Consider the following 14,357-nt stretch of genomic DNA (forward strand, 5'->3'; position numbering starts at 1 on the left):
TCACAACTATGCATTATATTAAGTACATAAAATCTGATTTAAAACATTCACATATCTATTCATCCCCCAGAGAGCCTTTCCTTCTTTCTGCCAGCTGTATTAGACTCACTGTTATTTGAATTAAATACCCTCTTTTTTCCTCTAGAGAAGTAGAAAATGTTCTCCTGAAAACATGAACAATATGCACATCTTGCAGAATCAGTCTTAAATTTCTTTTAATTATGTTGTTATGACTATCACAGAATAAGCAAACTATAAAAAATTAGCCAGTGAATAGGATATTTAAAATTCAATGTTTCTAAGTGTATTTTCACTGAAGTGAAGCTTCAGGACACTTTCTACATGTATTGTTTACATTAATCTGTATTTTATCCAACACTAACACTTATGTAAAATATGCACAAATAAAAACCTACTGAGTATCAGTTTGTTACAGGTATGAATGACAAACAAACCTCACTCCAAAATCACCAGCTTGCTGCTCATGGATTGAGGGTCTGGGGAGTGTGAGCACACAGAGACGTGAAGAGAGAATAAAAACCTCATCTGTCTCAGAGTCTCATAACATGATTTCAGAATGAAAAATCTTTGCAAAGGGCTTTCTCCTGCAAGCTGATTCATCTATATCCAGCATCTACTCCAAAGGTATCAGATTTCCACTATCTAGAATGCACAGTCTTTCTGACTACTAATTTAGATCTCAAAGAACACACAAGTTTAAATGACGTCTCCTTTAACTTCTGCTCAAATTGTAAGAGATACTGACCATCAGGAAATCATAGATTTCTTGAACACACTGTTGCTTTTACTAACCCACTCTTCCATTGTGAAGTTCATATGGGTTTGTTGGAAAAGGCAAACAATAATCAAGCATGTTGCTATTCCATCCTGCCCAAGTCCCCCCAATTCTCTACCAAAATCACTTTCTTACATGATCCGCTTACACTATACTCAGAAGCAAAATCTGTGGGAGGGAAGAAGTAAATCAGCACAAAACAGTCAGTCACAATAGTGTTGAAAACTCTACCCAATCACTTGGTTTACGCAATGATATCTGTTAGTTTTCCAATAGACAAATTGATAGAAAATATTCTGAAACTCAGCAGACATCTCCATCTCAAAGATAACGTACACTGTCTCAAAGAGCAGGAGAGTCAAAGAGCATGTGAACGAGAGGAAGAAAGAGGAAAACTACTACATCACTGAGTCAAACCAATTAAGTGGCACTTGTCCTGATAAGTATTTGCATCTCAAAAAGTAAATAATTTCTGAAACAAGACTCAACACATTCCAAATTTCCAAAGACTCAAAAAATGAGAGTAGCTATGGAAAGCCTACGCAATCCTACAGAACTCATTGGAGAGAATCAAAACAAGACATTATCAAGAAAAGGCCATGAAAAGGTGGGTGTTAAAAAAAAGGTCTCTAACAATTTAAAGGACTTTCACCTTTAGGTGTGTTACAAGTAAACTAAGCCTTTTCCTTCCCTCTTTCTGTTGTTGAGTAAAGGGTCCACAGTAGCAACATCTTCACTCTAAGTTGCAACAATTCTATAAATCAAGGACAACCAGTACTAGTACTTCAGCTTCCTACCATATTATTCTGAGAAACCAGCAGGTGAAGTCTGTCTCCACAAAGATGATGCATAAATCAATTTGAGATTGGCATAACAAGAGGAGGAGAGTCTCTCCCAGCTACTAACGGAAACCTGAAGGCTGAGTTGCAGTAAAGCACTGGAAATAACAACTGAGGCTGAGTGCATAGGGCACTGTCACACTTGTCTTTTCTCTGACCTGGTTCCAATAGACCTGTGCATTTCTATCCAAATTCCCACTCTCTCTTCCCCCACCTCTAATCAAGAGAGGAAATCCTTTCTTTGGCAGAACTGCAGTGTGAAGATACTTACTTAATGTAAAAATAAGAACACAAATGGTGCTTTTACTTATGCTGTCCAGGTCTATTTAACACAATGTCCTTCTCTCAAGGTGGCCAGAAGCAGATGATTCAGGCCAACAGTGTAAAACAGCATATATCCAGAAGTGTCTGGAATAATACCTAGCCTTCAGCCATTTCAGAGCTGGTAGTCCAAGTCAACTATAAAGTTCAGTGCATCCATCCCTACCTGACTTCGCCTAATTGCAGTTTTAACCCACTTATATTATTCTGCTCCACAATATCATGCAACAATTAAGTTCCACAATTTAATTACACATTGATTGTAAAGCTACTTCAGTTTTCATCAGGTAGCAGGTTTAATTCACTGGGTGGCCTAATTCTTGTGTTAAGAAAAATAGCTACTCTTGCTTTCTATTCATCATTTCTGTATGATCTGCAGATTTTATAGACCTCTATCACCTCTCTTCCTATTGTTCTGTCTTCCAGACTAAAGACTGTTCCCTTCCCAACAAAGGGAATCTTCCACATCACTCACCTACTTTTTCATCATGAAACCCTTGCTGTGCTGGGGCGATTACGCTAATGCACACTGTTAATGATTTGGACACACCACTGATATACATAATTCCCTAGCAAATATTTTATTCTTTGCGAAAATTTCCCAAATTTCTGACCCATTCTCCGAGTAAGTAACATTAGCAAATTTAGACCTCATCACTGTGTAGACAGGTTAGCATTATTTTCCCCTGCACAACCATCATTTGACATTCACCAAAACTGAATTACATTTGCATGTGAAAGCACTGAGCAACACTATCATAAGATTTTACTGTAACTACCCAATCAGTTTAGATTTTACCCATCCCCGCATCACAGAAGCATAGAATAGTTTGGGTTGGAAGGGACCTTCAAAGGTCATCTGGTCCTACCCCCTGCAAGGAACAGGGACAACTTCAACTAGATCAACTTATTTTCTCCAGGCTGAATAACCCCTCCTCTCAGCCTTTCCTTATAGGAGAGATGTTCCATCTCTCTTACCATTTTTGTGGCTCCCTTCTGGACTCTCTACGACAGTTCGATATCAAAAACCTGCTATGGTGCCACAACATTATCATTCTTTAAGACTATTATTTAACACAACGAACTCCTGAATCCCAGCAGAAATCTACTGGTAACATTTTTCCATCATGAAACAATCATTTATTTGTCTACTTTCTCATCTTTTAATCAACCGTACCAATCCACAGGATAACCTTTTGTCCTTGGCAAATAAGCTTTGGGTTTGGTAGATGATCAAATATTTTCAAACCAGTCTGCTACTAGCTTTGGTAAGTATAATTTTATAATTATAATTTTAGTATTGTAGCATGTATAATTTTAGTGTTGTAGCATTCGGTGAGCAATAATCTTTCAGGATTTGGTGAGTAAGAGTTCTACTTTCATCTTATGTACTGCCTGAAGACTACATAAACCTCATTAAGTTCTCCCTCTTCAGCTTTCTGTTCTGCAAACATGTTAGCCCCCTACCTCCTTCCATCACCTTATTTTAGCTATCCTTCCTTGCACCTTTTTAATTAGAAATTGTAGCCCTATATCTATTTCTTGTAAAGGCTGAGACAATTCCATCTGATAACAGTAATTTTTAACACCTTTCACCTTCTTAAACATAAATAAATAAATAAACAAACAAACAAATAAATTTGGTGTCTGTATTAGGTTTTTGGAACAGTTTTTCTTAACAAAAGGTAAAATGCTGAAACTTTTCTGCTTCTCCAGAGGGAAAAATGACATAAAGAACTCAGGTTCTAACTACCCATTAGTGATGATCCAGCAAGAGTGCAAACCAATCAGAGCAGCCAGTAAGGGATACACCTTAACAAACAAGAAATGCAACGATGCAACATTTTGGTTTGTACTGGCACTTTGAGATTTCAGGGTACCAACCAAACTTCACGAAATGACAACCACCACAAAAGGAGCGTCAAGAACCTCAAAACAGATGCATCTCTCCTGTGAATCACTGTGTTTTCCCTGTGTCTAAGGAACATCTTGTATCCAGCCTGGGCTTCCTCCATATGCAGGGACCAATTTCAGCTGGGTTTTCCACAGACATTTCAGTGGAACAGCAAAAGAACATGTAGATCATCTTGCAGGATCCTGGAGCTGACTACTTTGCCAAATGCCTGGTGCACTCTTAGAGGTGTTAGATACACCCCTGTGGGCACTCCCTTGTGTTCTCAGGAGGGCACCTGCTCTTGCTTGGATCGCATCGCATGTTTAGTCCTACAAGAAAGCAAGTCTGAACAGACCAATCTTCAATCTAAAGTTACCCAGTATGCAGCACATTACTTGCTTAAACACCCAAAATTCAGTTTAAAAGTTTGGTATGTACCAGCCATCTATTTTTCACTTACAAAGTATATAAAACCAAAATTGCACAGACTTAAGGGTTTTCTCATGGATTACTAGCAGCATTCTTCTGTTTCCAAGCAACAAGCCAAATTTCAATTCCTCTTCATCTCTGGGAATAAGTTTTCATAGTTGGAATACTGTTTACATGATTTGCCAAATATGTGAAGTTTTACAAGACTATATATTTTTTTTGCTACAGACTGTTTTATGGCATTATACACTGCAGTAAAAAAAAAAAAACAAAAAACAAAAAACAACAAAACAAAACAAAAAATCTGTCCTACTTGCAAGGAACTCACATGCACATTTAGTTGTACTAATAGATTTTTTAGTTAACCAGTTTGCACATATTGCTTTCCCACATTCAGAAATCAACCAGACCCAAGATCTGCAGGACCACAGGCTAAACCTGCTGTAGGACACAGTATGCTGTTAGCTTCTGACAATACATGGACATTTCCAGGTAATTCCCAAATTCAGCAAAGACCTAGAACACTGAAGAGGTCATGCTTGTCATATTCTCTTGTGAAATGCCACTTGACTTCCAAAACACCAAACAAATAATTCTTCTGCAAATGAGTGATAAGTGTTGTGCCATTCTCACTGTTTACACAAGGAATATATATTCTGCAGTCCTTCTGGACTTCACTCCTAGCTAGAAAACTCATCAACAACTCAGGTTCTATTAAGGTCTATATTTTAAAGGGAACAACGGTTCCAAAATTAATGAAAATAACTATAAAAACACAAAAAGGTAACTCTCTCTGCCCCTTAGCCTTCCTCCTCATGAGCATCTGGTAATTAAATAAGAAGTTAACACCGAACTTCTGCTCCAAGACAGAGTATCTTTTTCACAGCAGTATAATAAAAATACACTTTATCTCAAGTCAATCTCTCATTCCAAAGTACTGTGCAGTGCTTAATAAAAAGAATTAAGCCCAAACAATGCACACTTCTAAAGAGAGGTGCAAGGACATCTCTTCAGAAAAACTGCAGTTCTGCACACAAACTATATGAGTCTTTTACTCATTTACACAGAAGCATAGAATTATTTGGGTTGGAGTGGACCTTAAATCTCATCTAGTTCCAGCCTCTCTGCCACAGAGAGGGACACCTTCCACTAGACCATGTCACCCAAGGTTCTGTCCAACCTGCCCTTCAATGCTGCCAGGGATGGGGTGACCACAGCTTCTCTGGGAAACTGTTCCAGTGTCTCACCACCTCTACAGTAAAGAATTTCTTCCTTATATCATGAAACATCACTCAGAAAAACCCACATTCTCAGCTTTAGCTACCACTGTTACATTTACTAAGTAGGGCCACTTCATCTTTCAAAAGCTGGTAAAAATATAAATTGATATACTGAAACAAGCTTAAAAGGCAAACATTATAAACTTCCAGGCAATTTTACAACTGGTGACTCTCGCAAAATCTAGCTGGGGAAAAAAAAAAAAATGCATCTAACTACTATTCTACATTAACTACACTGTATTACTGCTTTACCTGAAAAATAACTTGGTTTTGAATTCAGAATCATAAAAAAAAAATGCAGAAATTCACATAAATGAGTATATATATTAACTCTCTTTAGAGATTTAAGAAAGCTATAGTAAAATTCAATCAGTACAGGCAGTATCTTACAAGCTTGTAGATTTGCTACTACAGAAGAAAAACGGTTTCTTACTTGGTTTGAAAGGCCAAACAGTGCTTCTGCAGTTTAAGTGGGATCAGATTTTAACATATAAACTCAGCTTCATCTTTGTACTAGAAAAATTACCATTTTGACATGAGGTGACAGCAACAGTGACAAACAAGTTGGTGCAGAACATCATTTAACCACCAGTGTAAGTCAAGTATAGTCAGAAATATACTACATTAAATACCACTGAAGGCTTACTCATACATGTATTAAGTAACTTTAAGATCTAATAATAATATGAGAAAAGTCATAAGACCAACAGCAAAAGTTAAAAGCATCGATGTCTAGGTTATTTTTCTTTTTAAAGTGCATGAACACTTAAACAAGATTTCTGAAACAAGTCTCTTTCCTCTCCACCTCACATTCCTCAAAAGTATACGCATTCATTTCCCCCCTTTCACACTACCCTTCCCGATGCAACGAGGTCAAGGCATAAATTCCAGTGGACCTGATAATCAGCCCATTACTTGCCCGATCATCTTTCAGTCTCTGTCTTTGGCTCACACCCTGCAGTACTGCAAGCATAACAAGTTTATAGGTATTTAAGAGTATATGCCCCCAAGGAGAGAGGAAAACACTAAAGAATAACAGATAATTTCAGAGGCGCCTCATATTTCTACCACCAAAACCCGAAAGCCATTTACCAACAGCACTAGTTCAACTGACAAAGAAGTAAAGCAACTAAGAATTGAAACCCATGTGATAAAACTTTGGATATGCAATAGAAAGCAAGAGAAGAAAACTATGAAAATAAAAATCACTTTTATGGAAAGGTTTCTCTTTTTCAGAAAGGAGTAAGTATGGAAGAGGAAGGGGATGAATTTCAAGTTACAGGCAGAAGTTCCCTTTAAATAAGCTGATGCTATGAAAATTAGCATAAAATTATGATCCTTTCAATTCAGCAACAGCCAGAAATCACAGGATGAAGGTACTCAAAAGCATCCAGAGGAGGGCAACAAAGCTGATGAAAGGGCTGGAAGGCACATCCTATGGAGGAGCAGCTAAAGACTTCAGGTTTGTCTAGCTTAGAGAAAAGAAGGCTAAGGGGTGATTTCATTGCTCTCTACAACTTTCTGAGGAAGAAAAATGGTGAGGGAGGTGCAGACTTCCTTCTCTCTGGGATCCAGGGACAGGACACATGGAAATGGTTCAGAGCTGCATCAGGGGAGGTTCAGACTGGACTTTAGGAAGCATTTCTTTACCAAGAGGGCGGTCAAACAATGGAACAGGCTTCCTAGAGAGGTGGTCAATGTGTCATGCCAGTGTTTAAGAGTCATTTGGAAAATGCCCTTAGTAACATGCTGTAACTGTTTTGGGGGTGTTTTTTCTTTTTTAGCTTTTTTGGTCAGCCTTGGAGTGGTCAGGAAGATGGACTGATGATGACCGTAGGTCCCTTCCAACTGAACTATCCTACTCTAAACCATGTGACTTCAGCTCTAATCTTTTCCAACTTAGTGGTTCTTTCGGACTGTGTTTTGATGTATGTCTAAGTTAAACAGCAGAACAGAAATATCCGCAAAATGCCACTGGAAGTAATGAAGCTTCTTGTCACTTGACCAATTTTTCCTCAATTACAGCCAAAGTAAGTCATTTTGGGTTAGCACTGACCTATTGTTTTGGTGAAGAAATTCTAAGCAGTTGAAGAAATAACACATGACTACCCAAGTGCCAATAACAGAAAAAGAAGTCAGCCTCCAACAGCGCCAAAACACCTTTAGGCTAACAAATGAGAGGTTGCCCTACATACCTGAACAGCACAACTTACTGCAACACATTGTTCCAAAACAGACAGGCTGTGCCCAATGATTGGTACCGTATCAAAAACACATATACCTGGGTTCAAGCCTCACATGTGTCTTTCCCTTACTCTAACTCCACTTTCTCCATCTTATCTCACTGGCTGAAAGGGAGTACGGTGCAATTAAAAGTAATGACAATATCAGCACACACCAGGCCTCCTGGCATCTGCTATCACCGGCAATTAGCCGAGGCAGGCCCCGGGAGAAGGCGGCCAGGAGGGGGGGGAAGCAGAAAGAAGGGAAGGAAAGCAGACAGGCCGCAGCACAGCCTCCGCCGGTCCCCTCAGGACCACCGGCCCCGCAGCCCCTGGGGAGGGCCATGGCCCTGTCTGTGGATAGGCTGCCCCGGGTGAGGAGCCGGGGTCACCCGCTCCACAGGGCCGTCAGAAGCGGTCGAGAGCTGATTCCAGCGACCAGCACAAGCCGCTCCCGCTTCAAGCGCGCCGGGGAGCGGTACTCCCTTCCCCTAGGCACCGCGACCGGCTGCACGCCGGATCTCGGGCAGGGATGTTCCCTCACCGCTGCACGCTTCAGAAACTAAAGAACCCATAAGCCCCGAACCGCTACTGAAAGTTGCCCGCAGAGAAGCGCTTGCGGCCGGCCGTGGCCCGCTCGGCGGGGCCTGGCGGCGCGGTACCGGAGCAGGGCAGGCCGCGGTGCAGCCGAGGACGCCAGCACTTACCATCCCGCCTCGCAGAGCGCCGCCCTCGCCTTGTCGGCCATGGCGCCTCCCGCCGCCGCTCACCCGCACAGCTCGGGGACGCGGAGTCGGGAGGGCGCGGGGCCGCCGGGCGCTGCAGGGAGCCCCGGCGCTCGGAGGAGGAACGCGGGACCCGCTGGCTCCCCCGCCCCTCAGGCCCTCTCCGGGCACTCGGGCCGGCTAGCGATCCGGCGGAGGGGGGCGGGAGGGAGGAAGGGGCGGAGGCGACGCAGGCAGAGACGAACAAAGCCCGCGACCGGCTGTTACGGGAGCAGGGGCGGCGGTTGGGAGGTTGGTGGCGCCATGGCGAGAAAGGGAAGGAGTGAGGGCAGAGGAGGTGCAGCGCAGGCCGCGTTTCCTCAGGCTGCGCAGCGCTTCATACCGACCTCGGGAAAGTCTCTGCCGGCTTGCCTGCTTGTAGCAGCGGGAAGAGTTTGTCTTGAAGGCGTTCCGTCTGCATATGACTGCTGATGATGTCCTGTAGGAAGAGTCCTCTCCGTGCTCTCAAAATGGGCGTTGTGGGTCGGGGAGGGGGCATGGTTATAGTCCTCGGAGCGATGAGATGTAAAAAGCTTTTCCTGTATCTCTTCAGTATCTTTTCTTTGTTTAATGCTTTGCCCCCAAATGCGAGGCACTGGTGTTTGTGATGACCTTTTTAATACCTTTTAAATGCAATTCAGAGTAGCATTGTTTAGATACTGGTTCTTTAAGTGTACAGTTACCTCAGGTTCAGGTAGTGGGCAGGGTAAGAGTTCTTTCTGCTCTGTTTTCTTCTTCCTTCTTTTGGGAAAACTGCCAAGAGGCTACTGCGAGCAGGTCAGGAGTTAAGAAAATGCCTTCTTGAGTCTTGATGCACAAGGCTCTGCTGGTGAGAGCAGCTGCCTTCAGGAACACACCATCCGCATTACTGAGTCACATCTGGCTATTTCTTTAACCCACTGATGTTAACTCTTCTACTGTACTGAGGTTTCAAAACTCAGCTACGTGCTACATTTGTCTATTAAAGATGCACTTTTCCTGGGTCAGTTTCTGTGCAGCATACTCAACTCACAGTGTGCAGGTTTGGGGTGGGTTTCTTTTGACCACTCCTTGAAAAACCGCTTTTTGCTATACCAAGTACAAATCGCTCAGGAGTCTTGCATGCAATGAGCTGTGCTAGTCAACACTATTCTCTTTTGTATCTAGGCCCACTGTACGAGAGGATCTGGTTTGAGACCATCTTAAGAACCTGAACGTACACAAGCCCATGGGACCTGATGAAATCCATCTGTGGGTCCTGAAGGAGCTGGCGAATGAAGTTGCTAAGCCACTGGCCATCATATTTGAAAAATCATGGCAGTCAGGTGAAGTTCCCAATGACTGGAAAAAGGGAAATATAACCCCCATTTTCAAGAAGGAGAAAATGGATCAACCAGGGAATTACAGACGAGTCAGTCTCACCTCTGTGCCTGGCAAAATCTTGAAGCACATTCTCTTGGAAGGCATGCTAAGGCACATGAAAAACAACAAGGTGCTTGGTGACAGCCATCATGGCTTCACCAAGGGGAAATCCTGCCTGACCAATTATGTGGCCTTCTATGGTGGTGCTGTGGAACTGATGGTCAGGGGTAGAGCAGTTGACGTCATCTACCTGGACTCGTGCAAAGCATTCGACACTGTCCCACACGACATCCTTATTTCTAAATTGGAGAGAGATCAGTTTGATAGGTGGACCGCTTGGTGGATAAAGAACTGTCTGGATGGCCACATGCAAAGAGTTGTGGTCAATGACTCATTGTCTGGCTGGAAATCAGTAACAAGTGGTGTCCCTCAGGGATCGGTGTTGGGACCAGTCTTGTTCAACATCTTTGTCGGTGACATGAACAGTGGGATTGAGTGTGCCCTCAGCAAGTCTGCCGATGACACCAAGCTGTGTGGTTCGGTTGATATGCTGGAGGGAAGGAATGCCATCCAGAGGGACCTTGACAGGCTTGTGAGGTGGGCTGATGCCAGCCTCATGAAGTTCAACCATGACAAGTGCAAGGTCCTACACCTGGGTGGGAGCAATCCCAGGCACAGCTACAGGTTGGGCAGAGAAGAGATTCAGAGCAGCCCTGTGGAGAAGGACTTGGGGGTGTTGGTTCATGAGAAAATGAACATGAGCCGGCAGTGTGCGCTCGCAGCCCGGAAAGCCAACCGTATCCTGGGCTGCATCAAAAGGAGCGTGACCAGAAGGTCGAAGGAGGTGATCCTGCCCCTCTACTCTGCTCTTGTGAGACCTCACCTGGAGTGTTGTGTGCAGTTCTGGTGTCCTCAACATAAAAACTTGTTGGAACAAGTCCAGAGGAGGGCCACGAGGATGATCAGGGGACTGGAGCACCTCCCGTATGAAGACAGGCTGAGAAAGCTGGGTCTGTTCATCCTGGAGAAGAGAAGGCTGCGTGGAGACCTCATAGCAGCCTTCCAGTATCTGAAGGAGGCCTATAGAGATGCTGGGGAGGGACTCTTAATTAGGGATTGCAGTGACAGGACAAGTGGTAATGGGTTAAAACTTAAACAGGGGAAGTTTACATTGGCTATAAGGAAGAAATTCTTTACTGTTAGGGTGGTGAGGCACTATAATGGCTTTCCCAAGAAAGCTGTGAATGCTCCATCCCTGGCAGTGTTCAAGGCCAGTTTGGACAGAGCCTTGGGTGGCATGGTTTAGTGTGAGGTGTCCCTGCCCATGGCAGGGGGGTTGGAACTAGGTGATCTTAAGGTCCTTTCCAACCCTAACTATCCTATGATTCTATCTATAAACTGTATACTCTAGAAGGAAGTCTTTGTCACCAGTGTGTATGGTATTCTGCGTTGCTGCAGCTTTTCTAGAAGGTATGTATCTTTTTTTAAAGCAATAATTATAAAAAGCTTAAGAGAGAAGAAGGAAACAAATCCTCTATTGTTCAGGTTAATCTGAGCAGTGTCTAACATTACACATACCATTGAAGATTTTCTGATATGGAGTCTTAACAGAAAGAATGTACTATAGCCCTAAAATAATGAATTCCCACTTAAAGTAGAAGACAGACACATGCACAATGAGTTACCACTCAGGGGAATTTAATCCTTGTGCTGGTTATTAAAAAATAAAAAATAGCAGAGGGAGCATTATTAATAGGGAAAGTGCAACAGTGCATTTTTTTTATGGAAGCTCATAAAAAGCAATTGCAAGTACTATCTATACAGAGTTCAGTAAACTGAGCCAACCCAGCCAGCCATAGTTTGTGGACTAAATGACCATAACTTCTAAATGTTTGGATTTTCAAAGGTTGTAGAGTCCCATATCATGACAAGACTCCCTATGAATACAAGCTACCAAAGGAATAACATCAAGGAGAACTAACTAACGTAAGAGCCTGGAAATAGACCTACTGAATGTCTTGTACCAGAGAAACTCTTAAATTAGTGCTGAGGAATACCATAAAGTTAAGCAGAAGAGCCACACTGAAATGTTGCCAAGTCCCACTCTTGTTGCACGTTTAACAACGGTAGCAGCTGCAGACATGGAGAAGCACCAGCAGATAGGTAGAAGTGTAGTGCTAGTTCAGACACTTACTCTGCAAAATAAATGGGAATAAAAACACCTTGCATTTGGAGTCTGACCTGGCTGCACATTAGATGATCTAGAAAAGGTTGTAAACATTATTGTAACTTTAAAGAGGCTGCCCATAGAACCCATTAGCAAGGGATGGAGTGTGACCTAGGAGAAGATAATGCAAATGATGGACTTTATGCAGTACATCGTATTAATTTAAGACATGGAAGCTTTTGCTTACTTAAATCTTCATCAAAATCACCAGGCAATTATACCAGCAATTTACACCAGCATATGGCTAGCTGTTGCACCTCATGGCACAGAGCACAATCTATAAAGAAAACGTAGTACTCAGTGCTGTCCTTTTTAAATGTCTGCAGGCATCTGTTCTAACAAATTCAGTATATGCAAGCTGACATATGTATATATTTATACACACACCACATCCTTCTGTATATGAGAAGTTCCTATTAGTACATGTTTCTCTGCTTTCAGAGGGCATAGTCCAGTCTTTGCTGTTTCTAGCTGCTGTTAGCTGTGCTGCAGTGAGCTAAATAATTAGTTCCACTGTAAACCAGGACATGAGACAATGCCTACAAGGCAGTCAGAAAACCACAAATTGGATGGGTAAGACCCTCTGTACCTCTGTAATGATAAAACATTCTTAGAGTATATCTCCATTGCCTTTAGGATGAACAACATGGCTGATGCTAATGAGCATCAGAGTACCTGAGCCTAGGCAGGGGCTGAGCCTAGACAGCAGCATGCTTTGAAGGGGCTTTGTGCCTCCATATCTTTCTCTGAAAAAATGCATATTAGTCAGGATAAAACAGTGCATCCCTGTTCACAAAATTTATGTGGGCTAATCATAGTCTAATTTTATATACTTCACCGAAGTTGAAAGGCTCATTCCTATTGCTCTTTCCATGCACCTGTTTCAAAGTGTTAGCCACAGAAAAGTATGAGGTTAAAAAAAAAGGTCTGTGAGGAACTAACACTCCTAAGTTTCATATATAGCTTCAGGATAACTTGTGATACAAAATCACTTTTTGTAGTACCTTCGATAGGTGTAGTACCTTCGATAGGTGTAGGACCTTCGATAGGTCCAAAAAAACTAAAAAAAAAAAAAAAAAAAACAGTCGTTGTTATGGTTTGCACAAAGGTACCTCCATGTATGACTTGTTTACAGTCCTGTTTAAAAATGCTACTTATGTGAATAAGCTATGTTAAGTTTTAAGAAATGCCTCACCCAGTTATTCTACAAATGGCACAGAGAAGTGTGGAGCAGTGAGGGCCAGCTGCATCTCAGGGGAAGGCAAGCTAGGAGTGGGGCACAGCAACCTGCCAGGCAGGAGCAGTAACCTCACCATAAGGAGCTAGGATATGGGGTGGCATGTCTAGGTCAAGATCAGGGCCAGAGATAGTGGCCAGAGTCAGACACAGCCCAGTGATGACCCAGCACAGCCAGTGGAACAGAACAAGCCCAAGCCCAGCCAGAAAGCCATGTCTGAGTCCAGGTGAGGATGGAGAAGGTACAAGCCCAAGCACAGACATAGCTGTGACATGGGTACGTTATAACTCAGGTGAGGGCTGGTGTTACAGCCACTGATTAAATATAGCTCCCATGGCAGGATCTCGCTTTTAGCTTCTTCACAATAGGTCTCACTGGCAAGAAGATTGACCATGAACTTGGCCAGCTGACGCAGCTAACTTATCTGCTAGAAGGAGGATGTGTTCCAGGCCCTGGGAACAAGGCAGTTCTGCTGCTGTATTAATGTGTGAGCAGATCTGATGAGCAACACAATAATTTATCAACAATTGTCCCTGAAAATAGGTTTCTGAGTGTTTTAAGCAGAAAGTGGCTTAATGGTAATCTGAATCACCTAAAACCAGGGCATGAGACTTAACAGCTTACTCTGAAAGATCTTTTACAAAGGATTTCAGCTTTCAAGGAAAACTGGAGAATTATCTGTATTGATGTTCTTTTTCAAAGAAATAAAATGTATTTAGTACTTTATATCCTCAAAGTGCTATTCATGGAGCTATTTAATTTTAATAAGATCTTCTTAAATCAATATGATTGATTCATTAAGTTTTAGATCTATTAAATTTACTGTTTAGATATCATATATTTGTTCAATGTGTGACATGGCTATTTAAAAAGGTAGAGGGGGTAAATGGGTAAAATTGCTTAATATGTTATTCTATGCATGCTAACTGCAAATATGCAACAATAATGCCCAATAATGTAAGTTCAGACCAAGGTGAGTAGTAAGGACCCCTGTGCTGTGCTCTGCT

At 42.3% G+C, this 14,357-nt stretch overlaps 2 protein-coding genes across 2 annotated transcripts in view; one reads left to right on the forward strand and one right to left on the reverse strand.

Annotated features, from left to right (window-relative positions):
* Positions 1-8,721, reverse strand: part of TDRD3 (tudor domain containing 3) — a 100,346-nt gene extending 91,625 nt beyond the window's left edge. Inside the window, exon 1 of the mRNA XM_065678153.1 lies at positions 8,489-8,721. Within this exon, the coding sequence (XP_065534225.1) occupies positions 8,489-8,529 (41 nt within the window). The 5' untranslated portion in view covers positions 8,530-8,721. The remainder of the gene's footprint in view (positions 1-8,488) is intronic.
* Positions 8,498-10,383, forward strand: LOC136013774 (alpha-2A adrenergic receptor-like). Its single transcript, XM_065678156.1, has 2 exons — positions 8,498-8,986; positions 9,692-10,383. The coding sequence occupies exon 1, from the start codon at positions 8,528-8,530 to the stop codon at positions 8,975-8,977; it is 450 nt and encodes a 149-aa protein (XP_065534228.1). The 5' UTR covers positions 8,498-8,527; the 3' UTR covers positions 8,978-8,986; positions 9,692-10,383.
* Positions 10,384-14,357: the final 3,974 nt, after the last annotated feature.

Source organism: Lathamus discolor, chromosome 4 (assembly GCF_037157495.1).
Source record: "Lathamus discolor isolate bLatDis1 chromosome 4, bLatDis1.hap1, whole genome shotgun sequence".
Lineage (NCBI taxonomy): Eukaryota > Metazoa > Chordata > Aves > Psittaciformes > Psittacidae > Lathamus > Lathamus discolor.

Bases quoted from the DNA above. Each gene is read 5' to 3' on its own strand.
- LOC136013774 (XM_065678156.1), top strand. From the start codon at position 8,528: ATGGCGCCTCCCGCCGCCGCTCACCCGCACAGCTCGGGGACGCGGAGT.